This window comes from Salvelinus fontinalis, unplaced genomic scaffold, assembly GCF_029448725.1.
Source record: "Salvelinus fontinalis isolate EN_2023a unplaced genomic scaffold, ASM2944872v1 scaffold_1294, whole genome shotgun sequence".
Taxonomy (NCBI): Eukaryota; Metazoa; Chordata; class Actinopteri; order Salmoniformes; family Salmonidae; genus Salvelinus; species Salvelinus fontinalis.
In genome coordinates, this window is record NW_026601503.1 from 27217 (window position 1) to 47699 (window position 20483).

At 43.1% G+C, this 20483-nt stretch overlaps 2 protein-coding genes across 4 annotated transcripts; both read right to left on the bottom strand.

Moving 5' to 3' along the window:
* Positions 1 to 5418: 5418 nt before the first annotated feature.
* LOC129848953 (outer dynein arm-docking complex subunit 3-like) lies at positions 5419 to 15749 on the bottom strand. 3 transcript variants are annotated; one of them, XM_055916024.1, is made up of 14 exons: positions 13804 to 15749; positions 13142 to 13263; positions 12841 to 12918; positions 12528 to 12707; positions 12304 to 12339; positions 12053 to 12154; positions 11613 to 11738; positions 10210 to 10332; positions 9295 to 9441; positions 8940 to 9100; positions 8494 to 8650; positions 8191 to 8340; positions 7039 to 7123; positions 5419 to 6941 (listed from the first exon to the last, which is right to left on the bottom strand). In XM_055916024.1, the coding sequence occupies exons 1-14, from the start codon at positions 13880 to 13882 to the stop codon at positions 6814 to 6816; spliced, it is 1674 nt and encodes a 557-aa protein (XP_055771999.1). In that variant the 5' UTR covers positions 13883 to 15749; the 3' UTR covers positions 5419 to 6813. The 3 variants fall into 3 exon arrangements, with proteins under 3 accessions (XP_055771999.1, XP_055771998.1, XP_055772000.1); XM_055916023.1 differs by having other exon boundaries at positions 5419 to 6944; XM_055916025.1 differs by lacking the exon at positions 12304 to 12339 and having other exon boundaries at positions 5419 to 6944.
* A 427-nt stretch (positions 15750 to 16176) lies between these two features.
* On the bottom strand, positions 16177 to 19321 carry LOC129848954 (nucleosome assembly protein 1-like 3). Its single transcript, XM_055916027.1, has 5 exons — positions 19229 to 19321; positions 18956 to 19026; positions 18741 to 18829; positions 18410 to 18494; positions 16177 to 18165 (listed from the first exon to the last, which is right to left on the bottom strand). Exons 1-5 carry the CDS (start codon positions 19243 to 19245, stop codon positions 17648 to 17650), a joined length of 780 nt encoding a protein of 259 aa, XP_055772002.1. The 5' UTR covers positions 19246 to 19321; the 3' UTR covers positions 16177 to 17647.
* Positions 19322 to 20483: the final 1162 nt, after the last annotated feature.

Genomic DNA, 20483 nt, shown 5'->3' on the forward strand with positions numbered 1-20483 from the left:
TTCTCCAAGTTTCTCTTGTTTTAATATGGTGAAACTTTAAATAAAAAAATATAAATAAAATTCTCAAAAGAAACATTTAACATCTAATAGTCAAATCATAGTGTAAAAGTAGAGGCCTCCCGAGTGGCGCAGTGCCACTAGAGATCCTGGTTCGAGTCCAGGCTCTGTCACAGCCATCCGCGACCGGGAGTCCCATGGGCGGTGCACAATTGGCCCAGCGTCATCTGGGTTAGGGGATGGTCTGTCCTGCAGGGATGCTCTTGTCCCATTGTGCACTAGTGACTCCTGTGGCGGGCTGGGTGCAATGCACGCTGACATGGTTGCCAGGTGTACAGTGTTTCCTCTGACACATTGGTGCGGCTGGTTTCCGGATTAAGCGGGTATTGTGTCAAGAAGCAATGTGGCTTGGCTGGGTTGTGTTTCTGAGGACACACGGCTCTCGACCTTCGCCTCTCCCGAGTCCGTATGGGAGTTGCAGCGATGGGACGAGACTGTAACTACCAATTGGATACCACGAAAAAGGGCAAAAAAATATATATTAAAAAAATTAAAAAGTAGATGAGCTTTGTAGTAACCTGGTATATTTATGTTTACCAATAGATGGCAAGACGGGTTTTCTTTCCGCATCAGTAGCCGTTTTTTGTCTGCCATATATAACCATGCTTGAGAAAGCCTCAGGTAGCTTACGCCAGCTGCATTCGGGAATGTTATTCGAAGTTACAATTAAATACTAAAATGTACTTATGTGTCCGGTGTCACGAATCTAAGAAGCATTTTACGATACTACATATTTGGCAACGAGGATGACTATGGAGGACTGCTATGAACTTGTTTGCCACGAATTCAACGGAGTGTTTGGCGTGCGACGCTGGATGTGAGACTCAGGTGAGCGGTGGAAGATTTGGAAGGATTGATTCCCTGGATACGGATAGGACAAATTATTGACTGTGTGAGGGGAGAGAGAATCGGAAAAGATGGCTTTGGCAACAATGGGCTCGCTACCACCATTTGATCCTAAAAATCAGGAATGGAAGGTGTACTGTGAAATAATGGACCATAAGCCTCTGATCTCTCTGTTCCATGAACAAAAGCCAGTATCACAAATGGTCTCTTCAAGAGTTCAACGTTGTGCTGTGTGGCCCACGTGTACAGAATCATTTACAAACCAGGTAGATACCATGGGAATGCTGCTGCTCTGAGTAGGTTGCCTGTTCCACAAATCATCGCTCAGGAAGGAGAAAATGACCAAGTCTTGATGATCGATGTGTTGGATGACACACCGGTGAACACAGCACAAATCAGGCAATGGACTTCAAAGGATGTGACGTTATCACAAGTGCATGAATTTATCCTGAAAGGGTGGCCTACTGTGACAGAGCCTCAGATCATGCCTTACTACGCTCGTCGCTTGGCCTTGAGTGTTGGAGATGGGTGTGTTCTGTGGGGTTCAAGAGTAGTAATCCCATCACAAGGGCGGGGTATGCTACTGAAGTTGTTGCACCAATCACATCCAGGTATGTAGGGAATGAAAGACCTAGCAAGGTCATACATCTGGTGGCCAAAGATGGACCAGGATGGGGAAAATGAGGTTACCCTGTGTGCAGATTGTCAGAGTAACAGGAAGTCACCCCCCACCACGCCATTACATCCATGGGAATGGCCGGAACAACCATGGACACGACTACATGTGGACTACGCTGGAACATTCCTAGGGAAAATGTTCCTTGTGCTGATTGATTCTCATTCAAAGTGGCTGGATTTTTACCCCATGAACACGTCAACATTGCACATTACGATTGAGAAGTTCAGTGTCATGAGATTGCTTCAGATGTTGGTTAGCGACAATGCTACTTGTTTTACAAGCACTGAATTCACAAGTTTCATGAAACAAAATGGAATTCAGCATATAATGTTGGCCCCTTCTCACCCATCTTCAAACAGATTAGCAGAACGTGCAGTTCCGACCTTGAAGGAGGGGATGAGGAAGATGCAAGGGGACAGCATTGAAACAAAGGTGTCCAGATTATTGTTTAGCTACAGGATCACTCCTCAAGCTACAACTGGGTTGTCACCTGCAGAAATGCTGACGTCAAGGAGGTTAAGGTCAACCCTGGATCTCATCAGGCCAGACCTGAAAGTGAAAATACAACAAAAGCAATGGAATCAAAAACGGAATCACGACAACAGAGCCACACTCAGAAGTTTCTCACCTGGAGATGTCTACACAAGAAACTATGGGTTTGGTCCTAAATGGATTCCAGCTACAATTGAGGATTGCTCAGGACAAGTATCCTATACTGTGATCATCAGAAGTGGACAAAGACTAAGGAGACGTGGATCAGATCCGAGCTCAAATTCCAGTTTCATCCGTGGACATGGCTCAATGCTTACACAAGCAGGACAGGACATTGGAACGTTCCCCAGAGTTGCAGTTGGACAAACAACCTGAGACCAACAAGTCTCAACTTCCTGAGACCATTCTGGGACGACCTCCTCCTGTGAAGTCTCCACAAAAGGACATTGTTTCACCATCAGGGGGTGAAGTCCTGGTGGCACCAGCTACACCACCTCTGAGACGCTCTATTAGAGATACGTCCGCCAGACTATTTTAGATCGTAAGGGAGATCATGTTCGAGAAAAAAAACGTGATATAAAAATAGCATGTGACTGTGAGAAAATCATTAAATGTTTAAGTTGGGTTATTAGCTTTAAATGGGGGATGTAGTAACCTGGGTTATTTATGTTTACCAAAAGATGGCAGACTCAAGAAGGTGGTTTGCTTTCCGCATCCGTAGCTGTTTTCTATGTCTGCCATGTATAACCGTTCTTTAGAAAGTCTCAGATAGCATACGCCAAGGTCATTAGGGAATGTTATGCTAAGTTACAATTAAATACTAAAACAAACTTATGTGTCCGGTGTCATCAATCTAAGAAGCATTTTAAGATACTGTTATACTCTTTTTGGCCAATTTTGGGGTGTTTTGTGGTGGAAAATTGAGTGGCTCAAGCAATAACACGTCAACCCTGTTACCCAACTTGCATTCAATTGCACCTCCCTGTGATTCACAACAAGCTTCCATTCCCCCTGTCACAAGGGAATGTATGGAATTGAAATTGTCAACCCTGTCACGGTCAACCCTGTTAATTAATAGGCATTTAGTATAGTATTCTTATGTATTTAACCTCTTCAGATGGGAAAATGTGTTTTTATGAAGTTGAAAATGTTCAACTTTATGACAGAATGTACAAATTAGGTGGCCAAGTCACACTTCTCAAAAGGCAACGGATTGGTGGAACGACCCACTTTAGATCAGTAGCGTGAGGTTCCCTGTAGTTCCTCAGAGGTAAGGTGTGTGTCTTTCCCGTAAGCCCACTGATGTTACACAGGATCTCATGTCAAACATGGACAATGGCACTCGTTTGTTAAGTAGTGTAGTGCATTGGATCGTAAGGTGACCCCTTTATTCACAATAGATGGGTTTAGACCATAAAGAGAGAAAAAGTAAAGAACAGAAACAGGTGACCTGCTCTTATGAAACCAAGTGATGCTTTCATACTATTCACAATACTTTTGGTATATAGTGGATGTGTCAATATACTTAATACCGGTAGTTTCATTCAAATACACTATATTGTCAGGGTAAACACTGATTCAATTATTTTCAGTTTCAGAATGTGTTTGGTTTCATATTGTAAAGACATACAGTACAGAATGGCGTGATTGATGTGTAAAGACAGTGGGTCCAAAATTCTAATGAAGCCAGAATATTATTTATATATTTAACCAGGCAAGTCAGTTAAGAACAAATTATTATTTACAATGACGGCCTACCCCGCCCAAACTCGTACAACGCAGGGCCAATTATGCTGCACCCTATGGGACTCCCTATCACAGCCAGATGTGATGCAGCCTGGATTTGAACCAGGGAGTGCAGTGATGCCTCTTGCACTGAGTGCCTTAGACCGCTGCGCCACTCCAGAGACCCAAGTGTGAGTAATAGTGAAGGAAATGTTTTCGTGGGTAGGCTACCATGTTTGGCACGACAATGACCATATGATTTGGCAAGACAGTACAAACAGATCTGAGAACAGCCCCGCTTTTCTTGCTAAAACAGAGGAAGTAAATACAAGCAGTACAAAAGAGAGAGAATATCTGTTGTGCCAACAAGAAGGTGCCGTATAACATTTCTGTTGTACCAACATGGCCTGTTATAAATGGAGTTTCTTTTATCAGCTTTACGGAGAAATATGGAAAGGAAGCATAGCATGACTAATTCAACAGTTTTTTCTATTGTATATTCTACTAAATCAGGGATCATCAACTAGAATCAGCCGCAGGACGATTTTCTCTTGAGTGGATGGTCAGGGGATCGGAATATAATTACAAATAAATTGAGGACCCGTGGGCCGGCAGTTGGGAAACCCTGACAAAATCATTAGCGCAGGAGTGCCGCATTCAGTCTACCCCGAGGTCAAGAGCGACTCACTTTAAATTGATTATGTTTCCTCGCTGTCCAAATTAGCAAAAATCTCTACGGTTACGAATCTGGACAGAGTGAAGAAACTGTAGATGTAGGGCCATTACCATTTCCAAGGCTCGACCTTAAGGTTTGTCCACTTGCCTGGGACAAGTTTAAAAAAAATTGGACAACCAGAATATATAGATTTCAGTAAAAAAATCACAATATCAAACAATTACTCCGATCAGAATTGGATCAGACAGCAGGGTAGTAAATTGCCTATATTCCTATTTGCTATAGCCTATTTCAATAAATGTTATATTTACAAAAAGCAAGAGGACAATGTAGACAGAGCTAAGAGTCTCACCAAAGCAGCGCAAAATATCCGGTCAGAATCGTAATTTTTTTTCTCTTTCTTGAATATCAGATGATCTGGGCCAATAGTCAAAGTCTATTTTTATAGCGGACACACCGGTGTCTTATTGTTATAGAATCCCAAATGTTCTATTTCTTTTCCATTTTATATGAATATGACTTGGCCTAGTACACCATTCTTTCAGCCAAATACATGCTAGGTTTCTCCTGCCGCGCAATTTCATGATCAAACATTGAATTAATCTAAAGGAGTTCTAGGCTATCTCAAATTTTTAAGTTGTTTTTGAATAACCCAAACATGTGGGAGGCCTAAGGTAATAATGAGAGATATAAGATACAATAGAAAGATATAAAAATCTCATGAGAATTTTGAACAAACCTTGACAGTTGACCAATTCATTATAAGACAGAAATTATGCATGCACCGAACGACCAAAAGCCTAATCCTACTAACTGAAATATCATAAAAGCATTGACAAATTAAAGTTATGAAGAGTATTTTCCAAACGATTCTAATGAAGTGTTTAATGTCCTAAAGTTGCAGCTTTCAAATGGGAATAATTATGAAAGTCGGAGTCTATGCTATTCTCATTCTTAGATTTATTTTGAATTACATATATTTTAGGCCACAAGAACTCAAATTGAGCAATACAAAGATGGACAAATATAATGAGGAGTCAAAAGAAAACTTAGGCTTCAGCTGAGGAAAGCTTGTGAAAGAAATGATGCGTAGCTGGCCTAGACCTATTTCCATGTTATTCTAGCAATGTGAAACCTACCTACAACACATACTGGCATATAGTAAGTAGCCTAGATGTGAATCAGTGTGTAGTTATCCAGTTGTGAGGAGAGCAATAATCATACAGCAGTAATCATGCAGGAGTAATCATACAGCAGTAATCATACAGCAGTAATCATACAGCAGTAATCATGCAGCAGTAATCATGCAGCAGTAATCATGCAGCAGTAATCATACAGCAGTAATCATACAGCAGTAATCATACAGCAGTAATCATACAGGAGTAATCATACAGCAGTAATCATGCAGCAGTAATCATACAGGAGTAATCATGCAGCAGTAATCATACAGCAGTAATGATACAGGAGTAATCATACAGGAGTAATAAAGGCCTAGTGCACTAATTTAATCACTAATTGTGATTTATTAGGGGGTGCTGCTGCACCCTCAGCACCCCTAATTCCCATGGATATGTGTACTTCACTCATTTTCAGTCACCCTTTTGGCCTGTGTTACATACCTTTTTTGGGGGGGACAAGTGACTTCAGTAAACAAGTAAAACATCTGTCCTACTTGTCCAAAGGCTAAAAAGGTTCATGTCAAGCCCTGATTTCTACAGTTTCAATATTTAAGTAATTTCAATGCAGATAAAAAATATATATATATTATACAAAAGAAAATGTCCCACGGGCTGTGTGTTTGACACCCCTGCATTAGAGCGATCTTACCTATCCAAAGATTGAGTAATTCTTCAAATCAAGCTTTTTATTGATTTTCATTCCTATTTTGATTACAATTTTATAATATACAAATCAGTGGTGATAGTGGGAAATCAATTATTTTGTGTTGAACTGCTTTGTGATAAAATCAAGTCTTGCATCCATAAAGTAGCTAATGTGATGACTGCAAGGTATGATCTGCCACCACCATGTTCCCCTAGCTACAGTATCATCCCAAATATACATTTACTGTGCATTCCATTAGTTAATAAGGAAATAATTATTTAGCTAACTGAATAATTATATGTGAGGAGTAAGATTTCACTCAAGTCCCCTATGCCATCTAAGCAAAGGTATTTTCACTCAATTCAGGGCACAAATATGACCTATGACCTCACACTAAACACAAACTCATGGCTGCTCTCGTCATAGAAATATAATTACCAAAGCTGACATGCCCATTCTAGCAATTATATTTCTATGGCTCTTGTGACATCTAGCCAGCCTAACTCATCTAGGATCAGAGCTTGCCCTTTTTCTTCTTGGTCCTGGTCTTCCTCTTAGTCTTGGAGTCGATGATGAGCTGAGACTGGTGCTTCAGTATCGCCCTGGTGATAATGTCACCCTCATCGTCCCCGCTCTCCTCCTCTTCTGAAAGAGAGGGAAAAGAGAGAGGGATTGCGAGATAGAGTGTGTCTGTGTGTATGTGTGTGTGCATGCAATTATGCGTCTGATCCCATCTCACCATCATATGGGTCCTGTCTCTGAGCCTCAGGCAGCTTGATGCGGGTGTTGCAATGGGGCAGTTTCCCCTCGATGCTGGCATGGAACTGACACAGACACAAAACCACAGAGAGACAGTTGTTCTCATCATAATAAGATGTCAAAGGGAACATGTTAGTCAAGGAGATCTGTTTATTCAACCATAGGAGTTGGCTATAAAGCACAAAGATCTGGGACCAGGGCTTATGCCTTCAAAATGTAAAGGCATACAACTTGAGACCAGTCAAAGCCAACGTCATTAGAGAATCCCAGACAGACAATGCTACATCATAAGCGCTAACGGTGTACCACTACCCGTACCCTCTGACGCCTGAACAACCCGTAACCTCTGACTCCTGAACACACTGTTCTCAAACACACACCAGGGGGTGACTTCAAGGTGGCTGGCTGGCTGTGACTCGTTAATAATCAAGATCAAACACCTAATGGCCCTATTTCCATCCAGGAACAGATAAGCTATTCAAGCACCAGTGCACAGATTAAAGAACATGGTCTGTATGTAGCATCTAGTCTGGCTGGCGTGGCTGGAGAAAACCTTGGGAGTACAGTAGCAAATGGATGGAAAATAAGCAGATGGTTTCAGGTCATAAAGCTTTACCCTGGCAGGACCTATTTGAGTAGATGCTCCATGTACTGTCTGAAACACCTGTCTGTCTCTACAATACCCAATTCACTGTTGGGAGCAGCAACCCCCGAAAAATAATGAGTGTACACGTGTACTGTCAAATTGCCCTGGTCTAAGGGGCTTTTCCATTCATTCAATTTCTATGCAACAACAGTCAATGTTTAACGAATAAGGAAGAGTCCTATCGCTGATCGTCTCCTCCATCTCCTTCATGATGGCAGCCATGTCCTTCCCCTCTCCCTCCCCCCACCTCTCCTCCTCTTCCTCCATCTCCTTCATGGCGGCGGCCAGGTCCTTCCCCTCTCCCTCCCCTTACCCCCACCTCTCCTCCTCTTCCTCCATCTCCTTCATGATGGCAGCCATGTCCTTCCCCTCTCCCTCCCCTTACCCCCACCTCCTCCCCCTCCTCCTGACCTCCATCTCCTTCATGATGGCAGCCATGTCCTTCCCCTCTCCCTCCCCTTACCCCCACCTCCTCCCCCTCCTCACCTCCTCTTCCTCCATCTCCTTCATGGCGGCGGCCAGGTCCTTCCCCTGGAGCTCCTCCTGCAGTAACAGCAGCTTCTGCTCTGACTGGGACAGCAGCTCCACCACGTACTCCTCTGAGCCGGGGGGCAGCTGGGGCTCCGGGCCCTCACCCTGGAGGAGGGGAGGTGTTTGAGGACACAACTGACATGTTTCTGAGCACCTTCACATTTTTTTTTACAAGGTTTCCCAATGCAACTTGATCTAAAGAATCTGACAGGTCTCAGGTCAGTGTTCATTATATTGTTAATGGGGTCTTCTCTGTACCAGCTTGATGTGCTGCAGTTTGTCAGATAGGTGTTCCACCCCGGCCCGGACCGTGTTCAGGGTACGGGTCAGCCAGTCCAGACGCTCCTTGGCGGCGTCGCGTCTCCCCTGCTCCGCCTGCAAGTGGCGCTTACAGTCCTCCAGCATCTGCTGACCACTGTAGAAGACAGTAAGAAATATCCATCAAAATGACTTTACAGACACACTCAACTCAACACTAGGAGAGGAACCTTTCAGACCAACTTCTGTACCATAACAAGTTGCTTGAATGGTCTTCTCCCACAAGTTCTACCACAATTTACAATCCTCAAGGATCTGTTCTGAGGGTCACTGTTTTAATAAATAATACCTTCCACTGAAGGTGTCAGCATCCGCTTACAACTTCTCTGGTCTGCTACGTTGCTGTGTAATCCCTAACCCTTGACCTCTAACCCCTGCCCACTGACCTAGAGAGCTTGGTCTCCCCGGAGTACTTGATGTCCTGGAAGTGTTGCTGCAGACGGTCCCTGTCCTCCTTCAGCTGTAGCAGGGTTCTCTGGTTCTCCTTCTTCAGATCCTCCAGGTGCTGCTGGGTGTCTCCCTGGGAGATGAACCTCTCCACCACCTCCTGCATAGGAACATGGAGATGGATGAACACACACACACACGTATAAATAGCTGAAAAACACACAACACTTGCATACACACACATGGATACAGTAGGTGCATAAACAAACATGTACCACACACACACTTGCATACAAAGACACACAAACCGCACACAAAACGAAATAATCATATAAAATGACCTCCTCTCCGTACCCGTGTGTCAGTGACCCCCGTGGCCTCCTTGATGCGTCTGAAGGCCTCTTCGAAGGTAGAGATGGCCCTCTCCTCCTCCCCCAGCCCGGTGGCACTGCGCTGGGCGTCGCTACTCAGCTCGTCAGGCTGCAAGGCTGCCCGCTGGGCCTGGAGGGAAGGGGGCAGACATCAGGACATTTACTCTGTAGACTAAGTGGTAATTAAGAAGTGTAGATATATAGCTAAATAGAATGGACACAGCACCTCATGTTATATCCCTTGATATGGGTATACCCAGTGCCGTGTCTAGGCATAAGCGATATAAGCGGACTCTTAGGGCCCTGCGAACACCCCCCCCCACCATGAAAACAACATTTATTTCGATTTGTTTTAGAAAGTCAGTCAGGATCTTAACTTACTGTTAGTTACAATAGTAGAACACACAAGGTGCAATTTTGAAATGTGGTTGTGCATCAGCAGTTTTTCTCTTGTTATGTCAGTCACTGACAGTCACTCAATTAGCCATGTCAGCTAACATGTTTAAGATTGCTCGGTAAGTTGCTATCTAAACCTTGTAGAATTCCTGGCCGAATTACTGACCGAGCACGCAAGCCACCTGCCCAGGGGCCAAAATTAGTAGAATCACATATGTTTTAAAACTGCTAAATGTTCTCTCTGCCCCATGGAAAAACATGTAGAATTGTAGGTCATTAACTTTACAATTTACCAAGAGGGTGGCCACTGAAATGTTTTGCCCGCTAGGTGGGGGAAGCCCCCAACCAAATCTCACATAGGGCCCCCAAAATGCTAGAAATGGCCCTGGGTACACCCAATATGGCAGCCGGTCCAGCCATCATGGAACGTTGACTTGAATAGGAATATCCCTTCTTGTCATTGTTATTCTATGGATGTAAGTGTAAAGTGGTGGGGACCAACCCTTCTCTCCACTCTCTCAGCCTGGGCTTTACGGTCCTCTGCCTCTTTCTTGTAACGGGTGAGGATACACTCTCTGTCCTTCCTCTCCCTGTACATCTGTTCTTCTTGACGCTGCAGCTCTGCCTGAGAGAGAGAGAGAAAGAGAGAGAGAGAGACCGAGAGTCAATTAACTACTGTTTATCGAAAAACAGCAAAGAAAAGCATTCAACTCACAACAAATAGCTGTAAACGCAGACAGCTGGACTTTACATGATGGACACATCAATGACTGTAAGGTGATGCATGATGGGGAGAGGTACGGGACAGTCCTCAGTTACAATAATAATACCCATGCTGGTCACTTTGGCAGTGTCTTTGGAGAGGAGTGTGTGTGTGTGTGCTGGTCACCTTGGCAGCGTCTTTGGAGAGGAGTGTGTGTGTGTGTGCTGGTCACCTTGGCAGCGTCTTTGGAGAGGAGAGTGTGTGTGTGTGTGCTGGTCACCTTGGCAGTGTCTTTGGAGAGGAGTGTGTGTGTGTGTGTGTGCTGGTCACCTTGGCAGTGTCTTTGGAGAGGAGTGTGTGTGTATGTGTGCTGGTCACCTTGGCAGTGTCTTTGGAGAGTGTGTGTGTATGTGTGCTGGTCACCGTGGCAGTGTCTTTGGAGAGTGTGTGTGTATGTGTGCTGGTCACCTTGGCAGTGTCTTTGGAGAGGAGTGTGTATGTGTGCTGGTCACCTTGGCAGTGTTTTTGGAGAGGCGTGTGTATGTGTGCTGGTCACCTTGGCAGTGTCTTTGGAGAGGAGTGTGTATGTATGTGTGCTGGTCACTGTGGCAGTGTCTTTGGAGAGGAGTGTGTGTATGTGTGCTGGTCACCTTGGCAGTGTCTTTGGAAAGGCGTGTGTATGTGTGCTGGTCACCGTGGCAGTGTCTTTGGAGAGGAGTGTGTATGTATGTGTGCTGGTCACCTTGGCAGTGTCTTTGGAAAGGCGTGTGTATGTGTGCTGGTCACCGTGGCAGTGTCTTTGGAGAGGAGTGTGTATGTATGTGTGCTGGTCACCGTGGCAGTGTCTTTGGAGAGGAGTGTGTATGTGTGTGTGCTGGTCACCTTGGCAGTGTCTTTGGAGAGGAGTGTGTATGTATGTGTGCTGGTCACCTTGGCAGTGTCTTTGGAGAGGCGTGTGTGTGTGTGCTGGTCACCTTGGCAGTGTCTTTGGAGAGGAGTGTGTATGTATGTGTGCTGGTCACCTTGGCAGTGTCTTTGGAGAGGTGTGTGTGTGTGTGCTGGTCACCTTGGCAGTGTCTTTGGAGAGGTGTGTGTGTGTGTGCTGGTCACCTTGGCAGTGTCTTTGGAGAGGAGTGTGTATGTATGTGTGCTGGTCACTTTGGCAGTGTCTTTGGAGAGGTGTGTGTGTGTGTGCTGGTCACCTTGGCAGTGTCTTTGGAGAGGAGTGCGTCACTGTTCATGACCTGCAGGTCCTTCAGCTCCTGTCTCTGTCTCAGGATCTCAGCCTCTAGTTTATCCAGCTGGGACTGGAAGGTCAGGCTCTCCTCCTAATTATAATATATTAATATATGCCAATTAGCACATGCCTTTCTCCAAAGCTACTTACGTCAGTGAGTGCATACGTTTCCGTATGGGTTGCCCCAGTGGGAATTGAACCCACGACTTAGCCACTGAGCCACACAGGACAAAGAGCGAGGTAGGGTACTTTATCATCTGTTAGGAAATTAGAGTAGGTCATGGAAAAGGATTCAACTACCCAAAGAGCACATTGGAGAGGAGGCATGGCTTGGTTGCATAAAGTTAAATGTGGGGCGAGTTGGCGAAAGAGCACAAAGAGATCTGGGACCAGGCTAGGACTAACCTGTAGGTGGGCCTTTAGTTTCAGATAGCCCCTCATGATGTGTTCAGCCTCCTGGCACTTCAGCTGGGCTTTCTCCAGACGATTCTCCAGCACCCGCAAGTTCTGGAAGATGACACACCCACACACAGACACACTTATAGACGGTTGATTGATCCTGAGCTGGGCATGCTAAGTTTTTGAAAAGTTTCTTATTGTGGATAAGATTGGCTAGAATCAGAGGGGTGAGGCAGCGTGGAAGGAAAGAGCGTAACCTTTTGGGGATGGTCCTCAGCCGCCTCTCCTTCACTCTGTGGACCAAGGGCAACAAATCAGTCACCTCCACTATATTCACACCACTATATTCACTATTTTGTGTGTGTGTGTGTGTGTGTCTGTCAGTCAATCTGTCAGTTAATCAATCAGTCAGTCAGTCGGTCCTGCACTACATAGAGAATAGAGTTCCATTCCAGTCGCACTGTTTGTCTCTATATAGTACCTTGGCCTCCTCGTTGAGTCTCTCCGTGTCTCTCTCTGGTCCCCTGTTCTCTAGCTTCATACTCTGGTACAGTGTCTTTAGGTCCTCCAGGCGACGACGGTACGTCTGGGTGGTGTGCTTTAGAGCGTTCAGCTTCTTCATCTTGTCACACACCTTCTGGTCCAGCACCTTGAGAGCAGCCTGCTCACCAGGATGCAAAGTAGATCATATTGATTATCCCCAATGGGCAATTTGCATTACAGATGATAGTCAATAATACAGAAAAATACACATACATCAAACAAACATAGCTATGCGTTTGCGATGTCCCCACCTTCCCTGACATGTTTCTGAAGGCAGCTTTCTCCATGCCTCGGCTTTGGAAGGCCTCCTTTATCACCTGCTCGTCCCCCTGGAAGAGAGAAAGAAAACAGTCTGTAACAGGGAAGGACTACCTCAACTTTTCCAATAATAAATGCTCCTTTTCAGTTCCAAAATGTTTTGTTACGACTTACGGTGTGCACTAATGAATATGACCCTTCACTCCAAAGTTCTAACAGGGAAAAACAACCTGGGAAGTACAAGCTGAGCATTGAAACCAAAACATTTGTGATATAATAACCAGTTTTACTTACAGCAAGAGCGTTTGCCAACTTCTTGTGTAGTCTCTTGTTCTCCTGCCTCAGCTGAAGGATAGAATTCCTGTTTTTCTTGATGCTTGACTGAGACATTTCATAGTATGCACTTCTGTCGCCCTCTGTTGGGCAAATTCACAATTTCGTTATTTCAGCATCCTTTGACTGACTTTTGGCCTTCTCTTAGTCTTATTCAAAGAAACAGGGAACTAGCAATTACATAAAAAGTTGAATGCCATTTATATTTTTGTGTCCCAAACTGTTCCCCATTACTCAGGGAATGTTAATGGCTAGGAAGGTAGGCTAAATATCTCAACAAGCATTTTACTATTTCTAGCTAAGCCCATTTTGCTGGCAACATAGCTTACACATCACCTGACCTTGCAAAATGATTGCAACAAAGTAGCTAGTAGTTAACGTTCTAACTTTCATCATAGCTTCATGTGGCCATACATTTCCCAGCGAGAGTAAATTAACCTGTAAGTAACCTCACAGATGGAGGTAACGTTAGCTAAGAATCGTTAGTATAATGTTAGCAAGATAGCGCTAATGCAAAGTCTGAATTTGCTATTCAACATGGCGTTTACACACACAACTAGGCCTAGCTAGTTAACTAGCATAAGTTACCGGTCCTAGCTAGCCTGCTGTAAGTCTTAACCTACCAAGAAGTTGAATTTTCCTCTGCAGTTCTGTTATTTGGTCATGAAGGGGCGGCTTAATGGCCTCGGCGCTGAACGGCATTTTCGGTGTGCACCAATCACAAACTAATAGTTGACTTTAGAAGTAGCTAGCTAGCATTAGATACAAACTGACGCACTTTTAGGTAGTTTTGTCCTTGTATGAGCGGAATTCGCGTGAAAACACCGTCGTTCAGATAGCTTCTCGTTGCCTAGCAACATGTACACTGACTTTCCTATCAGGTCAAGGCTCGAGACCGAACACAAACCTAGAGCAAACCGAGCAACAAAGCAGCACCGACTTGACTTCAGCTCACTTTAATTATGTATTTTTCTAGATACAATAACTTTAAATACAAATTTAGTATATAGTCGTAAAAAAAAAGTGGGGTTATTTACAACACATCCTGCTCCAAAAACACACGTTTACACAATCCTTCTCTTGAAAATGAAATATACAAAAGCTTGCATTTGGGGTTAAGTAAATAGTCCACGGGCCAGCAGGCCAAATTTCACATATTTGTCTACTTTGGGGTGGCAAAGTCTAATGATGTCAGTGGGTTACACGTTGGTATGATACCCATGATTCTGCGGTAGGTAAATGTGTGCATTTTGTGTTTTGACCCCTATGTGGTTCGTTGGGCCCACAGGATTGATGGTATGAAATAATGTTGTATTATCTGGGAACAATCTTTTCAAACGAAGGGAATTTTATATGTTATTAACTTCATAATACAATATATTAAGGTATGAAACAACTGGAATGGTAATGACGTCTCTTTGGTCCCATCTTTCGGGGGTCAAAGGTCATAAATGTATGCATTTTGGGGTATATCAAGACAGAATGGGAAGTATAGAAATATCTAGTTCCGCTATTTGTAACAGTGTTGTTTCAACAATGAGTCAGTCTAGGTAAATCATTTCGAAGAGATGGCAAAAATGTACCAAATACCGTGTTTTTACGATGAGATCCACCCAATAGAATGTTCCATTGTTGTTTGATACAGTCATTTTCAATGAGCATGTGAACGTTCCAACTTGCCTTAAAATGTAATTATCAGCCTGCAAACATTCTATTGCATAGACTCCCATACAACAAGACATATAAAGGTGTGAAAAGCATAGAAAGCTACTCTTTTGGAGTGGGTATCATATATATTTGTTCAACCTTTACCACCCCAAAGTGGACTACGTTTTTCACTGGCCCATGGACTACTTAACAAACCTTCAGTCCCAAAACTAATACTGCATTAGAACATGTTGTTTTCTTTACTTTGGTAAGTTACAGTAAATGTACACTGCAATATGCAGCCATTATACAAAGAGCAACAGCAGCAATACTGAAAAATAATACTATTAACAAACCTGATGCAAAAATTATTTAGCATTTAAGCAAAACATTTTTGTAAATTAATTGTGAGAAAATCTATGTCATTCATTATACATTTGAGAAAACTGACAAAAACTTGGAGAATTCTCATGTAAAACACGTGTTCAAATTGAACACATTATAGTCAGCCACAAAAAAAAAGGTATCAAAGTTTTGTATGTTCAGAGTTTCAAGAGGACTGCAAAAAGTAAAAAAAAGTTAAAGTAAAACAGCCTAGCCAAAGTAAAACAGCCTAGCCAAACAAAAGGCACAACAAAAAGCAACAACAAAAATGATAATAAAACAAGAACAGATTTACATCTCTACAAAAACTAAATATTATAAGCTCTGTCATAGACACCTTCTGTGGGAAACACAACGGAATATGTTGGCTACTCATTCAGACCTCTCTGTTTGTGACGATGGCATCCTTCTGTAGCCATACAGTATCATGATCTTAAGGCACATTCGATACACACAGCACACTGCGCAGGCAAGGCGGCTTGACCTCATCTTTCTCTGTTCTCCTCACACATACACGCACGCACGCACACACACACACACAGCTAGTCTACAGTCTTGGCCTGATCCTCGTTGGACTTCTTCAGAATGGCGAGAAGGTTCTGAGACATGAAGTAGGGTCTCTCTGCAGTTCCGTCATTGCGTTCCAGGTCTTCCACTGGAAAATCAATGAATTGATGAGACAACAATAAGAGAACCAACCATTGTCAACATCTCTTCATGTAAAACAGTATCCTATTCCTAACAACATAAAGGGCCGGTGTCCCAGACACCGTCTAAGCTTCATCCTGTACTGAAAAGCATGCGTTGATGAAAGTGCTTGTATAGTCCAGGACTAAACTTATTAAGTCTGTATCTGGGAAACTGTCCCAAAGTGAATAGAAACTCACCATTGTGTCATTCTCCCACTGTCCTATCGTCATTCAATATGATTACATTTGTCATTTACATGCAAAGAAAACTATGTATTGATCAATACAACAAACTTTAATCAACAGCTGCATCCAACAGAAGCAAACTGAGTGGAATGTATCATATATAAGTGAAATACTACATCAGCTAACATGTTTACAATGTGACACACACTGACAGAAACAGATAGAAAACATTGGCAGAAGGTTGCAAGGTTAGTTTTGATAAAGCACTCAATAGGCAATGTTACTGAAACACCATGCAGCACAGAGATAGGAAGAGAGAGAAAGAGAGACAGACAGAGAGAAAGATCGAGAGAAAGAAGAAAACAAAGGCAAATAGGGTCAGTAAACATTGAACAGGGCTTGCAAGGTCGTATTCATTAGGCCATGCAGCGGAAAACGTTTAAAAACATTTTGCAACGGAAAACAAAAACAAGTTCAGGTACGCCTCATAATAAGGCCGGAATGGAGTAAATAGAATGGCATCAGACACATGGAAACCATGTTTTCGATGTATTTGATACCATTCCACTGATTCCGCTCCAGCTATTACCAAGAGCCCGTCCTCCCCAATTAAGGCGCCACCAACCTCCTGTGGGTAATACGACCCAGATCTGAGAGGTTAAAACGATTGCGTCACAGCAACACAATCACAGCAGTTAAGCTGAAATTCCAAGGCAAGTAGTTTGTGGAATTTCACTACAATACATTGAGTCCAAAAACATGTTCCTGGCTGGAGGGATCATCTATATAATTGATACAGAACTTAATAAGCAAAATTAGTAATTACACACAGATGTGATAAGACATAATAAGCATACTAATTAATAAATACATACTGTACATACACATTGATTCCATTGGAAATCCCATTTTCATATCAAAGGATATCAAAGGATTTACCATTTGGTGTCAGCTGGTATCAATGTAAACATTGTTCATTTTCACCGTTAGTTGAAGTTTTGTTTTGATTGACTGTAAACATTGTAATAGTGAATTCATAGTGCATTCATTACTCATTACTTCATGATATTAAGACAATTAAATATTCATAATAACAATTGTAGTAGTCAGGCACAGGTTCAGCACTCACAAATCTACAGATCCTCACGGTAAAAAACCATCACTGTCTAAAACCAAACCAACACAATAAATGAATAGTCAATAAATAAACATAATATTTTCAAGCTACAGAGATGCACTGGGTTTTTGACCAGCCTTTTACAACCACAGGACCTTGTTAAAACCATCTACCTTTACGTTAAAACAACCCTGTGTGTGAATACAATACATTAGCACTGTGAAAAGTCTTGCATTTAAAAGCTGGTCATACATTTAACTGGTTCAAATCACACAGTCGTTAGCATAGAATGACATATTAGCATAGAATTACATATTACGTCGTTAGTAACAGGTACTGTATACTGGCTCCATACGGCACATGTTATATGAGTAGGGCCAGGGGCATTTCCTGACCTAGTTATGAGGTTTACCAAGCTCCACGTCTCCATGACAACGTAAACTACTACTCCTGGGGTGTAGAAGGAGGGTCTTTAGGCTCCGCCACTTGAGGTTTCTTTTCCTCCGTCTCTTCCTTTTTAGGTTCTGTCGGCTGGTGATCCTTCTCTTCAGGCTTGTCCTCCTTTGATCCCTTTTCTTCCACTCCTGCCTCCTCTTCTGGTCCCTTCTTTTCTGGTCCCTTCTCTTCCTTCTCCTCCTTCACTTCAGATTTCTCCTCTTGTGGTTCTTCCACTTCCTCCTCTTTGATCTTCTCCTTCAGAGGTTGCTCCTCTTCGTTGGCCTGCATGAACACATCTTGGCGTTGTAGTTGTATCTCTCCATCTTGTTCTTTCAGCGGTACTTCCTCCTCCAGGCGAACTTCGTCCATCAGTGTAGGTTCACTTGGGTCAGCGTCTGGCTGTTCCGTACCATCTTTGTTGTCCTCTTCCTCCGCCATTTTGGTTTTGGAGAGAATCTCGTGAAGCTCCAGAGACATGAAGTACGGCCTTTCTGGAGAGCCGTCGTTTCTCTCCAGGTCTTCGCCTTCGTTGTGTGTGTGTTTGATGTGTATTATGGGGTTATGTTTGTTCGGGTTAGTGGAAAAAAAGAACAGAAGCAAAAAGTGTGGAATAAGAAATAGTGAAGTGTGGAAGAAGGAGGGAAGAGACAAAAAGAAGGAAAAGTCAGAAACATGGCAGGCAAAAGAGGAATCTCAGGTAAAAAGAGCATTTCAGATTTGGAAAGTTGTGTGAGTGACTAAAGAGTATATCAATAAAATATTACTCACAGAAGCAGAGGAAGAGTGTGTCCACACACATAGCGTACACACTGAAGAATCCATGGGCAATCAGGTAGGATCCCACCACCACCGTCTAGGAAGAGAGAAACAGGCACACACACAGTGTTGGAATCAATACAAACAACACTTACAGACTCTCTAAGGCAGTATTTCTCAGCCTTGAGTCAGTAGACCGGCCCTGGGATAATGTTGACCAGTTTTAATGTAAGGGTCCTATAGATAAGTATGACCCTTAGCTTACCAATCCCTAGCACAAAAAAACATTGAGAGACATGGATTTAAATAACAGTATAAGAGTTCATTCAGGCCTGTCTCTCACCAGAATGGGAACCCAGTAGTAGTTGAGAGAGGGGGCAGTCTGCTCCACAGCCTTAATCCTCCCAGAGAAGAAGAAGAAAGAACAGATTCCTAGCAAGAGAAGAAGAGATGCATATTATTAGGATATGAGGGCTCACTGAAAAGTATCACAGATGGTGGGAAACTGTACAAGGTGTAAATCAAGTCTCTCTGCTTGTGTTTCTGAGGATCACTTACCCACAATTCCAACGATGAGGAGCTTCCCCAAAAACAATAGGAAGTCAGTCACCTTGTCCAAGACAGCCACCCTGAGAAGCCAACAGAGAAATTAATCAAAAGAGACAGAAAACCAAAGAGATACATACATACTGTCTATATGAATGGAGAAGAGGAGTTGTTAAAGATGCTATTGCTCTTCAGAAAAGGTCCCAGAGACTGGGGTTTGAGAAGGAGTTGTGAAGGGTTTATGGAGGGTTTATGAAGGGCGTCTCAGTAGTCAACAACACTCACCTGATTATATTTCTCATGAGGAGGAAGAAGGCATCTCTGGCTGAGGTACAGAAGCTTTTGCCATATATTGCCACCTAGGGGAAACATGTGGTGTTACATACAGTGTCAATTCACACAGTTCACACTGTTCAATACACACAGTTCACACTGTCTTCAATACACACAGTTCACACTGTCTTCAATACACACAGTTCACACTGTCTTCAATACACACAGTTCACACTGTCTTCAATTCACACAGTTCACACTGTCTTCAATTCACACAGTTCACACAGTCTTCAATACACACAGTTCACACTGTCTTCAATACACACAGTTCACACTGTCTTCAATACACACAGTTCACACTGTCTTCAATTCACACAGTTCACACTGTCTTCAATTCACACAGTTCACACAGTCTTCAATACACACAGTTCACACAGTCTTCAATACACACAGTTCACACAGTCTTCAATACACACAGTTCACACAGTCTTCAATACACACAGTTCACGCAGTCTTCAATTCACACAGTCTTCAATACACACAGTTCACACAGTCTTCAATACACACAGTTCACACAGTCTTCAATACACACAGTTCACACAGTCTTCAATTCACACAGTTCACACAGTCTTCAATACACACAGTTCACGCAGTCTTCAATTCACACAGTCTTCAATACACACAGTTCACACAGTCTTCAATACACACAGTTCACACAGTCTTCAATACACACAGTTCACACAGTCTTCAATACACACAGTTCACGCAGTCTTCAATTCACACAGTCTTCAATACACACAGTTCACACAGTCTTCAATACACACAGTTCACACAGTCTTCAATACACACAGTTCACACAGTCTTCAATACACACAGTTCACACAGTCTTCAATACACACAGTTCACACAGTCTTCAATACACACAGTTCACACAGTCTTCAATACACACAGTTCACACAGTCTTCAATACACACAGTTCACACAGTCTTCAATACACACAGTTCACACAGTCTTCAATACACACAGTTCACACAGTCTTCAATTCACACAGTTCACACAGTCTTCAATACACACAGTTCACACTGTCTTCAATTCACACAGTTCACACTGTCTTCAATTCACACAGTTCACACAGTCTTCAATACACACAGTTCACACAGTCTTCAATACACACAGTTCACACAGTCTTCAATACACACAGTTCACACAGTCTTCAATACACACAGTTCACGCAGTCTTCAATACACACAGTTCACGCAGTCTTCAA

What these genes read in the sequence shown, in the direction of transcription:
- LOC129848953 (XM_055916023.1), bottom strand. Translation starts at nt 13,882, where the DNA reads ATGCCGTTCAGCGCCGAGGCCATTAAGCCGCCCCTTCATGACCAAATA. An exon ending in AGTTGGCAAACGCTCTTGCT is followed by an intron (nt 12,919 to 13,141) that starts GTAAGTAAAACT and finishes TCTCTCTTCCAG; the next exon opens with GGGGACGAGCAGGTGATAAA. An exon ending in CTGAGAGAGTGGAGAGAAGG is followed by an intron (nt 9,442 to 10,209) that starts GTTGGTCCCCAC and finishes CCTTCCCTCCAG; the next exon opens with GCCCAGCGGGCAGCCTTGCA.
- LOC129848954 (XM_055916027.1), bottom strand. An exon ending in CCTCATCGTTGGAATTGTGG is followed by an intron (nt 18,830 to 18,955) that starts GTAAGTGATCCT and finishes TTCTCTTGCTAG; the next exon opens with GAATCTGTTCTTTCTTCTTC. An exon ending in ACTACTGGGTTCCCATTCTG is followed by an intron (nt 18,495 to 18,740) that starts GTGAGAGACAGG and finishes CTCTCTTCCTAG; the next exon opens with ACGGTGGTGGTGGGATCCTA.